This window comes from Diabrotica virgifera, chromosome 7 (assembly GCF_917563875.1).
Source record: "Diabrotica virgifera virgifera chromosome 7, PGI_DIABVI_V3a".
Taxonomy (NCBI): Eukaryota; Metazoa; Arthropoda; class Insecta; order Coleoptera; family Chrysomelidae; genus Diabrotica; species Diabrotica virgifera.
In genome coordinates, this window is record NC_065449.1 from 227,912,839 (window position 1) to 227,931,665 (window position 18,827).

At 32.0% G+C, this 18,827-nt stretch overlaps 1 protein-coding gene across 1 annotated transcript in view; it reads left to right on the forward strand.

Moving 5' to 3' along the window:
• Window positions 1-17,589, forward strand: part of LOC114330164 (excitatory amino acid transporter 3) — a 121,216-nt gene extending 103,627 nt beyond the window's left edge. The window contains exons 7-9 of the mRNA XM_028279483.2: window positions 7,397-7,588; window positions 13,315-13,449; window positions 15,950-17,589. Of these exons, the coding sequence (XP_028135284.1) occupies window positions 7,397-7,588; window positions 13,315-13,449; window positions 15,950-16,115 (493 nt within the window). The 3' untranslated portion in view covers window positions 16,116-17,589. The remainder of the gene's footprint in view (window positions 1-7,396; window positions 7,589-13,314; window positions 13,450-15,949) is intronic.
• Window positions 17,590-18,827: the final 1,238 nt, after the last annotated feature.

The following is an 18,827-nucleotide window of genomic DNA, read 5'->3' on the forward strand; positions in this document are numbered from 1 at the left end:
TGAAAAATAGATTCATATTCACCAAATTTCAAATAGAATATTTCGACGTGAAATATCCAAAAAATTAAGCACTTTTTGGGGAAAACCTATTATGACTTTTTAAAAGTGTTTAAAAAAAGCTTTATTTTTGTTTTTACAAACAGTTTCTAGCATTAAATTTAAGCAAGTTACGCTTAAAATAAAGTTGGTCCCTTTTGTTTTTGCAAAAAAAAAATCGGGAAGACCACCCCCTAATTAGCAACTTAAATGAAATTAATCGTTACCGCTCCACAAATTATTTTACTTATGTTGTGTTTATATGACCTGTAAGTTTCATCGATTTAAAGTCATTATTTTTGAAAAAATTTGGTTTCAAAGTAAAATTTTTAAAAATTTAAATTTTGAAAAATATGCTTTTTTTCAAAATAACTTAAAAATTGTTAGAGATACCAAAAATCTCTAAAAACAAAAAAGTCAGATTTGCTTTTCTGAATATCATGTATTTTTTTGTTTTTCTGTTAGACAAAAATTGATAAGATTTGGTGTTTCTAAATTTGCATACATTCGTGATCAGTGACTCGTTCAACCCCTTTTAACTACAGCCCTTTCAATAATAAGGACTTTGAACCGATGAAACTTACAGATCATATAAACAATATATACACGAGTCCAGAAACTTGTGAAGTCGTAACGATTAAGTTCATTTAAGATACTAATTAGGGGGTGATTTTCTCGATATTTTTACCAAAACCAAAAGGGACTAACTTTATTTTGAGCGTAACTTGTTTAATTTTGATGCTAGAAATTTTTTTTATAAAACAAAAATGAAGCTTTTTTAAAACACTTTAAATAATTTGTAATGAGTTTTCCCCGAAATGTGCTTCATTTTTGGTTATTTCACGTTAAAGTATTCCATTTGGAATTTGACGAATATGAACCTATTTAGCATTAGCTATAACTCTGCTTCTACTAGGTGTAGAGACGTGATAAATACACCATTTTTTTTAAATTTTTTACAGGCTATATTTTTGCTAAGAATGTTTTTTCGACAAAATACTTACTATTTGAGTTATTTGCGAAAACTATCTAAAAGCATGGTTATTTTGTTGAAAAAATGAACATATTCACTGCCAAAAAACTCGAAAAGTATTGACTTAGTGAAAAAACTCTATAGAACAAAAGTTACTTAAAATTAGCCAGTTTATCCATTTCCTGACTTTCTTTGGACGAATATTTTTTCACCCCCAAGAAGGGGTGAAAACCACCCCCAGGGCAAAAGCACATATCGGCACAATATCACTTTTTTTCTTTGACTTGTTAGCTATGTGTATGCAAAATTTCATGTCAATCCAAGCGGTTCTTTAAAATTTACAGGTTTTGCAATATTTTACCGTTAAAGAACGGACTAATTCGTTTATTTCCTTAAACTCAAACTCTCTTAATTGTGTGCTTACCTTTCCCCCCTTTCTCTTCCTACTTTCATAACCTTGCTTTTCTTTTGATTTATTTTAGTCTGAGCAGATTATCGGAGAATAGGCCTTTTTTAAGTTATTTACCAGCAATTTTGTAGCTGGAATAGAATATGATGATTCTATATACACTGGGGTGCAAAATTAACCGGACACCTTAAAAATGGGTCATTTTTGATGTCTCAAATCTCCTGAACCTGCTGTCCGATTTAAATGATTTTTTTAATATATTATAGTCTTATTTTTTAACAATATCGCTGTAATAGCTTTGTTACTAAATAGTTAAATTTTCATTGTATACCGGGTGTACCAATCAAACTGTGTTCTTTTCTCAAAGTTCGCATCACACTGAGGAATATTTTAGCATTTATAAAATACTGAAATTAAAAACCAACTATAGCCTCATATCTTCTTAACATTTTGTTTTTTGATTAATTCGCTTATGTTGGATAATAAAAAAGTTAGGTACTCTAACAACTAGCCATGTTTTTCATCAATACAGGGTGATTTTAAATAAGTGTGGCAAACTTTACGGGGTAATTCTGCATGAAAAAATAATGGCAGTTACTTTATAAACAGTATGTCCGCAAATGCTTCGTTTCCGAGATAGGGGGTGTTGAAATTTTTCTTATAAACTGACGATTTATGTATTGCTTTAAAACTGGTTGAGACATGCAAATGCAATTTGCTGGCTTTTAAGATGTAGTTCTTGTACATTTTTTCACGTACAAGTAAGAAATTAATATTCACCATTACCGCTCATATTATTATATGACGGCTATATTACCCGTATGCGCGCCAATGGTGAATATTACATTCTTACTTGTATGTGAAAAAATGTACAATAACTACGTCTGAAAACCCACCAAATTTCATTTGCACATCTCAACCGGTTTTAAAGCAATAAATAAATCGTCAGTTTGTAAGAAAAATTGTAACACCCCCTATATCAGAAACGAAGCATTTGCGGATATAGGTTTATAACGCAAACTGTCATTATTTTTTAATGTAGAATTACCCCTTGAAGTTTGCCATACTTATTTAAAAACACCCTGTATTGATGAAAAACATGGCTAATTGTTAAAGTACCTAACTTTTTTACGGTCAAACATAGGCGAATGAATCAAAACAAAGAATGTTAAAAAACAGCAGGCTATAGTTGGGTTTTAATTTGAGTATTTTATAAATGCTGAAATATTCCACAGGGTGATGCGAAGTTTGAGAAAAAACACAGTTTCATTGGTACACCCGGTATACAATGAAAATTTACCTGTTTAGCAACAATATTACTATAGCGATATTGTCAAAGAATAATGTTATAACATATTAAAAAATCACTTAAGTCGGACAACAGGTTTAGAAAATTCGAGACATCAAAAATGACCCATTTTTAAGGTGTCTGGTTAATTTTGCACCCCAGTGTATTAATAATATATGTAGGTATGCAAAGTCCGCAGATAGTGTGCTATTTTTTTATAAACAAAATGGTGCCCGAAAATCATGTTTTCAATTTTTGCTCGATTTTAACTTTACACCAAAAACACTCAAATAAAAATTCACCGTAATTAAATTCTGCATAGAGACGTGTTTTAGAATACAATAGAAATATGCTTTATTGTCACTGAAAATTTTTACAATTTTATGGACAAAGCTTACATACAGTCAAAAGAAAAATAATAACAACAAATAACAAATAACAACTACAATTTACTAAAATTAGATAAATCGTCAATATACAGTAAATATGATATAAAACCAAAGACAAAAACAATTAATTGCAAAATTTATATAAATTGCAAATTGAACATACTTACAACAAATAAAATACAACATTAGAAATTGACAGTTTAAGCTACTGCGTATAAAACCCAATTTTCTTAGTTATTCATTAAGAAATTCTTCTATTGAATAATATGGTCTTTTAGATAGATAAGCTTTTGTCATTTTACAGAACTTTGGGAAAGCTGTTGCAGAGTTAAGTTGTAAAGGGAGATGGTTGTAAAGTTTTTTGCGGAATATAATATAGATTTCTTTACTAAGTGAATGGGATCGGTAAATAAATATCAAAGATTGAATTTCTGGTGGAGTAAATATGATTGGACCTTGCTGGAAAGACATGAACGTGTTTACGAATTAAACAAACCGTTTCTAGAATATATATATAAAGATGGAAGTGTTAAAATTCCCTGATTTCTGAAATAACTTCTGCAATGTGTAGATTTTCTGAGGGCAAACAGATATCTTATTGCTCTTTTTTGCAATTTAAAAATAACATCAAATTGAGCAGCTGTACTAGAACCCCAAAAAGGAAGACCATATCGAAGATGAGACTCGAACAACGAAAAATATGTTATTTTAGAAGATGTTAAATTGAGTTCCCTTGAGACAGATCTTGTTGCATAGCAAGCTGAGGCGAGTTTCTTACTTAACGAATCGATATGAAGGGACCATTTGAGGTTGCTGTCTAAAAAAATACCCAGAAATTTTACAGAACCAACGGTACTGATCTGGCTGTTATTAAGAGGCAAAGGTTGAAGAGCTACTTTATAGGATAATGCTACTGTTTTATCTATATTAAAAGAGAGTAAATTAGAGTCAGACCAGAGTTTTTCCCGATTTACTTCGACGAAAACTTTAACCCGGAAAATGAGGGGTTTGCCAACAAAATCTTTAATTTTCAACTAAAATTCTAGATAAGTATGTTTATCAATAATTAAATAACTTGGTAAGCTCTTTTCGTATAGATTATAATTCCAGAAGCCGATGGAAATTGAATGAACAGTTTAGCAACAATTGAATTGTTAATTAAAAATTTACGGTCGCTATAATAACCACAATAATTATGATACATAAGAATAACTATGATTTTTGTATAAAAAGTTACTGTACCTATCTAATGAACTTTACAGAATTGAAATTGGACTATTTAAGCGGCCTCAGCAATATTTTAAAATTATAAACACTTTTTTGGCATATAAACAAATGGAATATCTCGGGAAATATTGAATTAAATTAAATTATGAAAACGGTATTTGAAAAAAAGCGGCAGGACGCTTCTTTTAAAAGAAAAAAAGTTTAATTGTGATGAGTGGTTCCTGAGATACAACCGGTCAAAATTGACCGGCATTTACGGCAAAGATATACACAATAGGATCATAATTTTCGAACCGTCACCTTTTTATTCTTGTCCTCTTTCTCCACACCAGTTTTCTTATCATTAAAATACTCATAATATATTATTATAATAAAAACTATCGATATTACGAGTGAAAATTGCCAAAAATAGCAAAATTGCAATCAAAAATTAGGTTGGAGAAAATGTAATCTCAAAGTTAAAAATGTATACGTTAAAAAAATACATTTTTTCGGCTTCCCATGGAGCAATTTTTTTCATTTTTTTTGTTCCCAAGTAACTTGAGTAGAGCCATCTAACTAATTTCATTATCCTTTCATCATTTTCGGGGACGGCCAACTGATCTTCTACCGTCTGATTTCTCAAAAGACACTCCCTTTAACACTCTGTGTTTCTTTTATCTTACCACATGACCTGTTCATCTTATCCGGTTAGCTTTTATATGTCTGACGAAGTTTTCTGTGCCCTACAGAGTCACCAATTCAACATCGCGAAGCATTCTCCACTCTCCTGTTAATTTCCCGCTGAGGTAGAGTCCATAATCCACTTCCATAAATAACGGGCGAGTAATTGACATGTACAATCTTAATTTAGATTGTCTTTTTAGCATCTTAGATCCTAATAATGATGATAGGAAGTATAATGCTCTATTCCCCGTAGCTATCCTTGCTGAGAACTCTTTTTCTATGTGGTTGTCATCTGTGATTACAGCCCCCAGATATTACTACTTCGAAGCCGTGGTTATTAATAGTTATGTTCTGGCTCTTTGGTCTTGAATTTTTGGTTACTAGCATATACTTCGTCTTCTCTTCATTTAATCGAAGACCCAGACTATCTGTATCTCTGTCCCTGGCTGCTCTCCTCCAGTTATCCAGCCTCAATATCTCTTTAGTATCGATTCTCACTTCGTCTATCCACCTCTTCCTTAGTCCTCCTACTGGCCGACGTCCACCGTTCTGCTAAGCGTTCTATTTATTGCATATTCTAAGGCAAAATCGAATATCATACAACAGAATGACATTTCGTTGCGTCAGAATAACAAGGTTCTATCTGCAATTTTTGTCTAAACTGAGATTTTTATGTAACTTGGTTTTATTTTATGTTCTTCACCTTAATATGATACTAGCACCGACATCCATTAACAGATGGCTGAAATACGTACGTTACAAGGTTCTATCTGAGAGAATTTTAAATGTTGATAAGTTAACAAGGTTCTAACTGACATAAAAAAGAGTCAACTAAGTACACAAGATCCTATCTACAAAAACTGAAAGTGTTTATGAGTTAATAATAACACTTTATCAAATAACTTCAAGTTGTTTTATTATACAGGGTGTCCTGAAAAGATTGGTCATAAATGATACCACAGATTCTGGGGTCAAAAATAGGTTGATTGGACCTCACTTACCTATATACAATAGTGGACAAAAAAAAGTTACAGCCCTTTGAAGTTACAAACTGAAAATCGATTTTTTCTCATATATCGAAAACTCCTACAGATTTTTAATTGAAATTGGACATGTGGCATACTTATAGTAGCAGCATCTTAAAAAAAATAAAGTGAAATTTGTGCACCCCATAAAAATTTTATGGGGGTTTTGTTCCCTTGAACCCCCCCAAACTTTTGTGTACGTTCAATTAAATTATTATTGTTGCACTATTAGATAAACACAATATTTTTAAATTTTTTCTGGCTCTTAGTACTTTTTCGATAAGCCAGTGGTTATCGAGATATTTTGAATATTGGTCGAATCCACCACATATTTGTATATGGTTAAGTACGATTATAGAGAGCTGTTAATAATCTGAAAATTTGTTTATAATTTACATTATTAGGTATATTTTGAAAAAGAAGCCACATCTCGATAAAAGCTGACTTATCAAGAAAAGACTAAGAGGAAAAAAGTTTTAAAAACACTGTGTTTACCTAATCGTACCACAATAATAGTTTATTGGAACGTTCACAAACATTTGGGGGGTTTCAAGGAAAAAAACCCCCATAAAATTTTTATGTAATTATATTAAAAAAGAAGCCGTATCCCGATAAAAACTGCATTATCTAAAAAATTCTAAGAAGGCAAAAAATTTTTAGAAACGTTGTGTTTAACTAATGGTACCACAATAATGAATTAATTGGAACGTACACAAAAGTTTGGGGGGGTTTAAGGGAACAAAACCCCCATAAAATTTTTATGGGGTGGACAAATTTCACTATAATTTTGTTTTAAGATGTTCCTGCGATAAGAATGATACATGTCCATTTTCAATAAAAAATCTCTAACAGTTTTCGACATATTGAAAAAAATCGATTTTCATTTTGTAACTTCAAAGGGCTGTAACTTTTTTTATGAGCACATTTGTACTAAGGTAAGTTAGGTTCAATCGAACTATTTTTAACCCCAGAATGTGTGGTATAATTTATGACCAATCTTTTCGGGACACCCTGTATAATAATTGTTAAACAAGTGTATATCTGGAAGATAAACCTTTATTAAATAAGTTTAAATCATTTCTTAAATCAGAACTGCTTTGTATTAACTATTGAAGTAACCTTTTATGGTTAATAAAAATATATTATTTTTTTTAATTTACATTGTTAACACATACAGGTGGCGATAATAGTAAAATAAATACATAACATAGAAACTTTAAACAGTCATTACTAAAAATGACACCTGAGGCAGATAGAACTTTGTTATTCCAATGCAACGATTTGTTGATATTGTCATTATACAGAAATTTTCTAATTTCGAAATATTACAGAAAAGAAACAGATAATTCTATCAAAAATCGTTAAATCGAAAGTTGTTTTTAGTTCAGCAACGATGCCTATCAGCATCCAAACTATGGACCAGATGGGAGTAGATCCCAGGGTCACCCGGTTTGTTATTCCCATTGGAGCGACTATCAATATGGACGGAACGGCACTGTATGAAGCTGTAGCTGCTATTTTTATAGCGCAACTTAAGGACATACCACTTACGTTTGGGAAAACTGTTGCAGTTTGGTGAGTAAGCATTTTTTTGACAATAAATCTCTTTAGAGTATAAAATATAGACCGTCGGGTTTAGTATAAGATATATAGAGAAGCAAAAAAGAGGAAATTTAGAGCTGAACCAGGCTCGATTTTCTAAAAATCCAATTTTCCTTATTTTCTTCAACTTTTCCCAGGTAAAATTTTTCGTTTTCACAACCTGCCATTATCCCTTTTTGTGCAAGTTCCTTATGATAACTAACAAACTTTCAAGTATGGTGAAAGAGAAAATTACGGGCATTGGCTTATTAACATTACACGTTTAGGTTATAATTAACACCCTTAGGACACCACTGACACCAGTAGCCCTTATGCCAAAATTTTTAAGAAGAAAATCAATACTCCTCAATTGATTCGTTATTATATTTAAAATGATGGATTTTGCAAGTTATTCACACCTATGGAAGCTGAGTTATACTCGGAAAAGCGCCATCGAATGCTTATTTTGTAATTATTTTTCAAGAAATTTGTTATAACTCCGGTTCTAACAACCGGATCAAAGTTATAAAACGCCATTTGGTTAATTTTTTCAAAATGAACAATTTTCATGTTCGTCAAATTTAATATCTCTAATAGTTTACTTAGGAAATACAGTAATTTAATCAATTATAAATTGTTAATAACAAATTATCTGACGCATTTTCAGGCTAGTATCCCAGGTGGGGGCCGTGCCCCACTCCCAGCTTTTCGGGTGCTTTAAACTATATATTGTCATCCAAAGTGTACAAAATGTAATGTGCAAAATCTTCACGCCTGCCCCCTCCTGAAAATTTTTATATGGGCGCCTATGCAGTGGTACCATCTAAAAATCGAATCTACGCACCAAAAAAACATAAAACACTCAAGGGGGACATAAAAGTGCATACTTAACATCCCTCCCACAAAAATATCTTAATTGAGAATGTTGCCCTTCCCATGATACTGCTCCAAGAGGTGGTGAATTAGAATAAATCAAATAAACGATTCATTTATATAACTCTAAATAATCTCAAAAAGGGTTATTGCATGATTTTTTCATTAGTCCGTTCGCTGACGGTAAATTATTGCAAAGCTTCTAAATTTTAAATTACCGCTTAGATTGACATGAAATTTGGCATACACATAGCTAACATGTCAAAGAAAAAAGTGATATTGTGCCGATGTGTGCTTTTTCCCTGGGGGTGAGTTTCATCCCTTCTCGGGGGTGACTTTCACCCCTTCTCGGGAGTGAAAAAATATACGTCCAAAATAAGTCCGGAAGTGGACAAACTGACTAATTTTCAGTAACTTCTGTATTATAGGTTTTTTTACCAAGTCAACTAGTTCACTAATTTTAAGTATTCTGTCGAAAACACATTCTTACCAAAAAATATAGCCTGCAAAAAAGTGAAAAATGTGTATATATTACGTCTCTAGACCTAGTAGAAGCAGAGTTATAGCTAATGAATAATAGGTTAATATTCGTCAAATTCCAAATCGAATATTTTAACGTCAAATAACCAAAAAATCAAGCACTTCGGGAAAAACTAATTACAACTTTTTTAAAGTGTTTAAAAAACTTTATTTTTGTTTTGTAAGAAAAATTTCTAGCAACAAAAGTAAGTGTTACACTCAAAATAAAGTTGGTCCCTTTTTTTTATAAAAAAAAAATCAAAAAAATCACCCTCTAATTAGCATCTCAAATGAACTTAATGTTACCACTTCACAAGTTGCTTTACTCGTGAATGTATTGTTTATATGATCTGTAAGTTTCATCGTCCTTATCAAATGATCGTCAAAAGTCCTTATTTTTAAAAGGGCTGTAGTTGAAAGGGCTTGAACGAGCCACCAATCACGAGTGTATGCAAATTTCATCATCATCATGGCATCCACACTCCTAGCGGAGTGATTGCCGCCCTCTTTGGGCTCTTCCGATTCGTGTGTCGCGATGAATCAATCCGCATTAACATTTTGGTTTTACAATTGGTTGTGTGACTTGGCAATGCAAATTTAGAAAGACTAAATCTTAACCAATTTTTGTCTTACAGAAAAACAAAAAAAATCGTTATTTTGAAAAAAAGCATTTTATTCAAAATTAATTTTTTTTTTTAAATTTCACTTTAAAACCAAATTTTTTTAAAAAATATGCACTGTGAACTGTTGTATCTTATAGATCATATAAACATAACATAAGTAAAACAACCTATGACGCGGTAACGATTAATTTCATTTAAGATGCAAATTAGGGTGTTGTCCCGATTTTTTTGCCAAAACAAACTGGACCAATTCCATTTTGAAAGTTGTAATGAGTTTTCCCCAAAAAGTGCTTAATTTTTTCGTTATTTCAAGTTGAAATGTTCTATTTGGAATTTGACGAATATGAACCTATTTTTAATTAGCTATAACTCTGCTTCTAGTAGGTCCAGAGACCTCATACATACAAAAAAAATTTCACTTTTTACAGTCTATATGTTTGCTAAGAATGTTTTTTTTTTTTCGATAAAACACTTACTTTCAGAGTTATTTGCAAAAGAGCGTCTAAAAACGTGTTTTCCACCTACCTCTACCGAAAGTATACTTTTCCGGACCTGATTGTAGGGAGCAAAGTTGTACTTTTCCTCCCTAGGGAGGAAAAGTAAAAGTGACGTCATGGTATTTCATTCATGAAATATAACTTATTGACGCCCTGTACAATATCTATTTTCTATTACGTAATAGTATCTATACATTTTAACGTTTATTTAAAAACACTCTGTATTTTGCAGAATGGTAAAAACAGTAAATTGTCATTCTGATTTAACAATGTTTACATTAATAATTTGACTTATATTTGACAGTTGACAGTTATATTGTACCTACTTGTTAGTTTTAGTTCTAATAAATTTTGTTGGTTAGTTACATAAATAAATTAAGTAAAAATGAAAAAATGACTTGTTATTTGAGGAAGGTGGAAAAACCATATGTATAACATGGGAGTAAAGTGCCTTTTCTTCCCTTGAATGATTACTGCCCTCCGCTACGCGTCGGGCAGTAAACTTCATTCTCGGGAGGAAAATTAGCACTTTCCTCCCTTGTTATACAATTAGCTATTTTTGTTTGTTAAAAAATAAACATATCCACTCGCAAATAACTCGAAAAGTATTGACTTAGTGAAAAAACTCTATAGAATAAAAGTTGCTTAGAATTAGTCAGTTTATCGAATTTCGAACTTTTTAATTATTTCGTATGTTTTTTCACCCCACCCTCCCCTCCCAGAAACTCAACCCCTGGGCAAAAGCATACACCGTCACAATATCACTTTTTATCTTTGACATGTTAGCCATAGCCATGTCTATGCCAAATTGAGTGTCAATCCAAGCGGTTCTTTAAAATTTAGATGATTTGCAATATTTTACCATTAGAGAACGTACTATAATTAACTTTTGAAAAAAAAAGTTCGTTCATGACGTAGATGCATATTTGTTTTACACTGGGCCAAAATTAACCGGCCACCTTAAAAATAGGTCATTTTTGATGTCTTGTATCTCCTAAACCTGTTGCCGATTTAAGTGATTTTTTTTTTTGAAAAATGGCTTTGGCAGAGCCAATTAGCCAGACTTGTTTCTGATTGATTGCAGATTCATAGTCATAAATTTCTTATAACATAAGTACATTCTACAATTTTATTTTTATAGATACATTGGTACATTGTGTAGCTTTTTTTTATTTTGTTTTGTTTTTTTAATTATTTTATTGTGTTTTTTTTAATATATATTTTAATTTGTGCGAAACACTTTTTTTTACTTCTTTTTTTTCTATTCTTTTTTATTTTTGTTCCTTTTTTTTTCTTTTTTTTTGTTTATTATTATTTTTTTTAATATGTGATTTTTTTAATATGTTCTAGCCTTATTCCTTGACAATATCGTTATAGTAATATTGTTGCTAAACATGTAAATTTTCATTGTATACCGGGTGTACGAATCAAACTGTGATTTTTTCTTAAAGTTTGCATCACCCTGTGGAATATTCTAGCATTTGTAGAATACTGAAATTAAAACCTAACTATAGCCTCATGCTTTATCAACATTTTGTTCTGTGATTGATTCGCATGTAAACCGAATGGAACCAGATAGATTAGCGAACATCTAAAAACAACAAGCGGTATAGCAGATGACCCGTTGGAAGGCCGCGGAAAAGGTGGAAAGACAATGTACAGTCAACAACAACTGAAACAGAATAAGAGGCAGACAAACAGGAGTAATCCTAGTCGCGCGAAGAAGAAGAAGAAGAAGAAGAAGAAGAAGATTGATTCGCTTACGTTGGATAATAAAAAAGTTAGGTGCTTTAACAACTAGACATGCTTTTTACCAATACAGGGTGTTTTTAAAAAATTTTGGCAAAGTTTAAGGGGTAATTCTGCATGAAAAAATAATGACAGTTTGCTTTCAAAACTTATGTTCGCAAATGCTTCGTTTCCGAGATAGGGGGTGTTGAAATTTTTGTGAGAAACTGACGATTTATTTATTACTTTAAATTCGGTTGAGACATGCACATGAAATTTGGTGGGTTTTAATATTTAGTTATTGCACATTTTTTTGAATAGGTACAATTAAACATTTAATATTCACCATTGGCGCGCATACGGGTAATATGATGGCTCATATTACCCGTATGCGCGCCAATGGTGAATAGTAAATTCTTAATTGTATGTCAAAAATATGCAATAACTACGTCATAAAACCCACCAAATTGCATTTGCATATCTCAACCGGTTTTAAAGCAATAAATAAATCGTCAGTTTGTCAGACAAATTTCAACACCCCCTATTTCAGAAACGAAGAATTTGCGGACATAAGTTTATAAATCAAACTGTCATTATTTTTCATGCAGAATTGCCCCTTAAACTTTGCCAAGATTTTTTAAAAACACCCTCTATTGATAAAAAACATGTCTAGTTGTTAAAGCACCTAACTTTTTTATTATCCAACATAAGCGGCTCAATCAAACAACAAAATGTTGAGAAAGCATGAGGCTATAGTTAGGTTTTAATTTCATCATTCTGCAAATGCTAGAATATTTCACAGAGTGATGCAAACTTTAAGAAAAAAAACACAGTTTGATTCGTACACCCGGTATACAATGAAAATTTACCTGTTTAGCAACAATATTATTATAACGATATTGTCAAGGAATAAGGCTATAACGTATTAAAAAAATAACTTAATCGGACAACAGGTTTAGGAGATATCAGACATCAAAAATGACCCATTTTTAAGGCGGCCGGTTAATTTTGGTCCAGAGTGTATGTCATATTAAAGCTAATTTTTTTTCTAATACGATGATATACGAAGGTTGCCTCTGAAAAATGGCCGCAAATTAGGATTGCCATTAAAAACAAGAAGTATCAGAGATAATATGAAAGAGCGCCAGCTCGCAACGCCACTGGTTTGACAACCCTTATCAAACCTTGTCAAACCAGTGGCGTTGATCGCTAGCTCTCTTTCACTTTATCTCTGATAACTCGCTTTTTGACAGCTGGAAACCCTAATTTGCATCCATTTGTTACGGCAACCTTACATCATCGTATTAGAAAAAAATTTAGCTTTAATTTCATATACAAAACATGCATATACGTTATGAACGAATTTATTACTCTTAATAATCTCAAAAAGAGGTTATTGCATGATTTTTTTCATGTTTTATAAAATATCTTATTTAAATAGTATAATAATTATAACAACAACTTGGGTCCATCTTTCCAGTGTCACAGCGACAGCGGCGAGTATAGGAGCTGCGGGCATTCCACAGGCTGGCCTCGTTACTATGGTTATGGTACTAGACACGGTGGGACTCCCTTCAGAGGAAGTCATTAACATCATTGCAGTAGATTGGCTTCTGTGAGTATCAATTTAATAATTGGATATTATATGTGTCTCTCATCCTACGGTAAAATGTACTTTTCAATCGGATACGATTTAAAAAGAGAGATTTTGGCTACATGGAACGATTTTTGTTCACATGACCTCAGATTTATTTTCTTTATTAAATTGTCTTTTGATTCTAACAGCATATTGTTATAATTAGTTTAAATTAACGACGTCAGAATTGAAATTTGGGACATCGTAGAGAATACGTCCCGGTGAAGATAGCTACAAATAATGTCCACAGAACGAAATATTTGCGTTTGGTAGTGTTGCCATGTCCTTAAGCCGGGTAACACATACAGTACGTGTACAAACAATATAGATACCGTTGCACGTGATCCTCGTCATAGCACGTGACGTCACATGATACCAACAGGAAATATTTAAGTCGTAGATGTGTTCCTTTTTAGAATCGTTTAACTGAGTACACTGGAATTACAGCCACTAGACATATTTTATTATATACGCATAGAAATAATATTAGAAGAGTTCTATTAATGTAAATTAAAGAAACGTATCCTGACTTGTTTCATTTAATGTGCATAAATGGAATGTAAAGCGTTTATTTTTTTATATTTTTTTATATTTATATTTTGGTCTTAGCGTAGACGTAGACGCAACGTAGACGTAAGAAACGGACTGGAGACGGAAGAAAATATTATGTCAATTTATAGATCGACGTAGCGGAATTTTTGCGCATGAGTAGAAAGAGTAAACAATGACTTAATTCTAATTCAACAACATAGCCTATAAATTATACGAACAGTAAACAAACTTTGTGTTTATTTATTTATACTTATACTATTATTTATTATAATATTTATCTGTTTTGTGTGTTACATGGATTAGGAAATAAACGAAAGTATGCTCTTATGGTGCCGCATGCCGTGGGATTTCCAACTATTTTGTTTCATTTCCTGGTCTTTAAATGTTTATTGGATTTACCTATCGTATAATATGTGTGGATAACCACGAATTAGGCTAATAAACAACTCATATTTATCTGAAATATTGAAATGACTCTATGATATATTTTTATTAAATTAATAACTTATTAACATCCATTGTATTAACAAATAATTAACAAAATTCGAATATGTTGACAATCAACTTTTTACACAACACAAGGAATGAGGGGGCGGGGCGGATCCACTTTGAGTGACAGAACAAAATTCTGCCTTATGATTGGCCAGACGGAAGAAACGCACTGTAAAAGATGAAAGTTGGTCATCTCTTATGTTACGTTACGTTTCTCTTACGTTCCGTCAGGCGCTTGCGTTCATCTATAAACACGAGTACACAAAATTCGGTGTTGATCTTTTCCAGTGCGTCTCCGTTGCGTCTACGTCTACGCTACGTCAAACTATAAATCCAACTTTAGGCATAAATTGGTATCATTTGTTTGACAGTTGCGGTATTGACACTTTAGATTTATTTTTATTCTTTTCTGTAAGTATTTGTTTTATTATATTTTATATATTAAATTATAACTTAATTCTTGTTTTCTATTTCTAATGTTTTTATTTATTTACATTGAATATTAATTTGTTTTGGTGTTTAATCCACTTCGCAATAATTATGTGGTATATTAATTTAAAATTAATCCAAGAATTTTTTCTAATTGGGCAACAATGGCAACTTCAATCTCTGACGTAGATAATGACGTACCACGGTATCTATGTATATTGTACGGACTGTAGTATGCTCGGAAATTCCCTAGAAAATTTAAACCGAATATAACAAAATTCAATTTGACAACATTGTGTGAATACCAAGTCATCTAGGATATCAACAGAACCGTAATTTAGTCCAGACAAATTAATAGTTTTTACCAACAAAAATAAGATGTTTTAACCAAATAATGTTTCAAATATGATGTGCAAAATAATTTTGAATTCGGTTCCGCAAATGAATTTCCTTTTTTGTCCTTAAAATTAGAAAAAAAAACGTTTAATTTCTCTTGCGTAATCTTTATTGTCTTATTATTTTAACTGTACTAATATCGGTTGACTAATTTACAATGATTAATGGGATATTAAAAAATGTTATCTTTAACCCGGGAGCTGTCGCGCCGTTAGAAAAAATCTAACATTTTATCATTTTCCGTGATAACTTGATGGAAAATTTTGCAACATTACTTTCCACTCGTAAGTGCCTCAAGGAAGATTATTGTAATGCGTAGATTTTTTTTAATTTTTTTTGTGGAATTTATGGCTTTTGTGAGAACCAATTAGCTTTAAAATTGTTAGAAATAGATATTTTTAACATAACAAAAATATTATAAAATAAAAATTTGTTTTAAATTCGTAATGTTAGATTTAATTTAATTGCGGGACTGTTCTCGGGTTAAGCGACTTGTACAATTTCTTAAACATATCGAATTTCACATACCAAACATTGATACTGCCACTTTGTTGCGCATTCTGACCGATTTCCGTTTCAACCATACTAAAGATATTTTTCGTTTTTACAGGGACAGATTTAGGACAACTATCAACGTAATGTGCGACTGTTTGGGCGCACAATTGGTAGACTACTTAAGCGTGGGCGAACTCGGGGCTTTAACAGAATCTGATAAAGTTAACGCTCAACCTCAAGAACTGATTGAAATATCAAAAGTAGATAGCAACGTGAGTTAAGAAGTTTTAGGAAAATTTTAGTGTTTTGTGTTACATGTCGACGTGTGTCAGGGTTAAGTTAAAAGTGTCTCTTGACTGATGTAAATGAAAACAGGTAGCACGCTAAGCATACACAGAAAACAGAAAAAATAATTTAGGAAATCTAAACATTTAATGATATTGGAGAATTACATTCCATGCGTTACTTATTACAAGATTTTTAGTTTAAATTATAAATAATTAATAAACATAAAAATTATAAATAATTAATAAACTGATAGTCTTGGCACCCGCATGGCTTATGATGGTCTTTAAAAACCTCGGAGGTTGTTACCAGAGAAGTTTCCCACTGTTTTCAATCTGTTGGTATGTAGAATGATATTTATTGTCGTTTTATGTATTAGTAGATTGAAAACTTAGTTTGTTTCTTAGCAGATGTAAGCAAACAAGCAATAGTGATTAATCTAGACTGACAGACTAGCTCATCCCTTAAAATGACATCTGGGTGATACAATTCATTGGAGCGAGCAGGATTAACTCATGTAAGCAGGCCTACCCCGATCAACGCAGGCCAGCGTTAGGCCGCGTTCAGAGTGGACGAGCAAAGAGCAAAGAAGTGCTAATAGCGGGTAGTTACGCTAGACGAGAGTTTAGTTCTTTTCCACTCGGCAGGGTAGGATATTTGCTCTTTACTCTCACAGTAGTTCATGTAGTGAGACCGCTCCCGTCTGAAAAAATTTCCGATTCGGTCTCTTTGTGGATTCCTATTTAAAAATATTTTAAAATTTCCTTTAAACAAATCTGAAGGGTGTCGGGCGGGATTTTTGGGCAGAAATTGTTTAAACAATTTTTTTAAACAAATACAAAAGATCACCTTTTTTGCTCTGGAACATATATTTTTAAGTTTTGTGGGTCATTCTAAACAACAAAGGTATCTTGTAAATGTTCTCAAAAATTGATAGTTTTCGAGTTATAGGCAATTTAAAATCTGAAAAATGCGAAAATACGCATTTTCGAGGCCTAAAAACTCATATTTAAATTAGTATTTTTGAGGTTGCCAGATACTTAAATTGAAGTTTAAACATTGAGCTTTAAGACTCTGAACTGAAGAGTGATCGCGTCTAACCTTAATTTATACCGTTGTTTTTTAATTGTTAAATATGCGTGTTTATCCGATTTTTTTGCCGGTGCGGCGCGCTCTATTTCAAAAATCTCCTATTTTCCTCCGAAAATTATTTTTTCTAGATTTTTTGGGATGTTCTAAATAAAATAAGTTTCTTGACATTTTTCTCAAAAGTTAACAGTTTTAAAGTTATAAGCGATTTAAAATCCAAAAATGAGTCTTTTATTAACTTATAACTTTAAAACTATTAACTTTTGAGAAAAATGTCAAGAAACTTATTTTATTTAGAATGTCCCAAAAAATCTAGAAAAAATAATTTTCGGAGGAAATAGGAGATTTTTGAAATAGAGCGCGCCGCACCGGCAAAAAAATCGGATAAACACGCATATTTAACAATTAAAAAACAAGGGTATAAATTAAGGTTAGACGCGATTACTCTTCAGAATCGAAGCTGAATGTTTAATCATCAATTTAAGTATCTGGCAACCTCAAAAATACTAATTGAAATATGAATTTTTAAGCCTCGAAAATGCGTATTTTCGCATTTTTCAGATTTTAAATCGCCTATAACTCGAACACTATTAATTTTTGGCAAAAATTACAAGATACCTTTTTTGTTTAGAATAACCCAAAAAACCTAAAAATATATGTTCCGGAGCAAAAAAACGTGATCTTTTGTATTTGTTTAAAAATAGTTATTTATGAAACAGTTCGTGAAGTATGCTTTTTGCGAACGCACGCGATATTTAGAGCACGAGCGACAACGGAGCGAGTGCTATACATCGCGTAAGTTCGCAAAAAGTACTTCACGCACAGTTTCATACAATATTTTATCTACTCTACCATAAACAAATAAAAAAACTGTAACTCTTCGTCACTGGAATTCATTTCTATTCTACAATTTTTAGAACTTTGACATTTAAAAAGTCTAACTTCTTTCAAACCACAAAACTGTAAAAACTTTTGTCGTAATTTATTGCTCATTATGTCATCACCATGACAACGCCAAAGTTAAGGATAATATTTGATTATATGAAAGTGTGTTAAAAACAGTGCGAAAAAGTAAGTCCCATTTAAAATACATTGTTACTTCACGCTCACTTTAAACACTTCACGCACTGCTATCTAGAATGAGTTTTCACAAACTAAAAACTTACACATAATATAATATAGAGTAGATAAAATTGTTTAAACAATTTCTGCCCAAAAATTCCGCCCGGTGCTCTTCAGATTTGTTTAAAGGGGACATTTTTGAATAGGAATTGACAAAGAAACCGAATCAAAAATTTTTTCAGACGGGAGCGGTCTCACCACATGGACCAAAGAGTGCGAGCGGAGAAATCAAACTTGTTTGGTTTCGCCGCTTTGTTCTTTGCTAGCACTCTGTGTACCTCAATTTCCCAGTATGAGTTTGATATCTCCGCTTTGCTCTTTGCTCTTTGCTCGTCCACTCTGAACGCGGCCTTAGGCGCTCTATTCCCGCTATCTCTAGTGACTCATCTTCGATCTGTATTGCTTGTTCGGGATTTGGGTTGCGTCCAATTCGATGACTCGGTGCTCGAGAATGTTGCCTGTTTTTTGGGTTTTGTTTCCAAATGTTTTGTTAATGT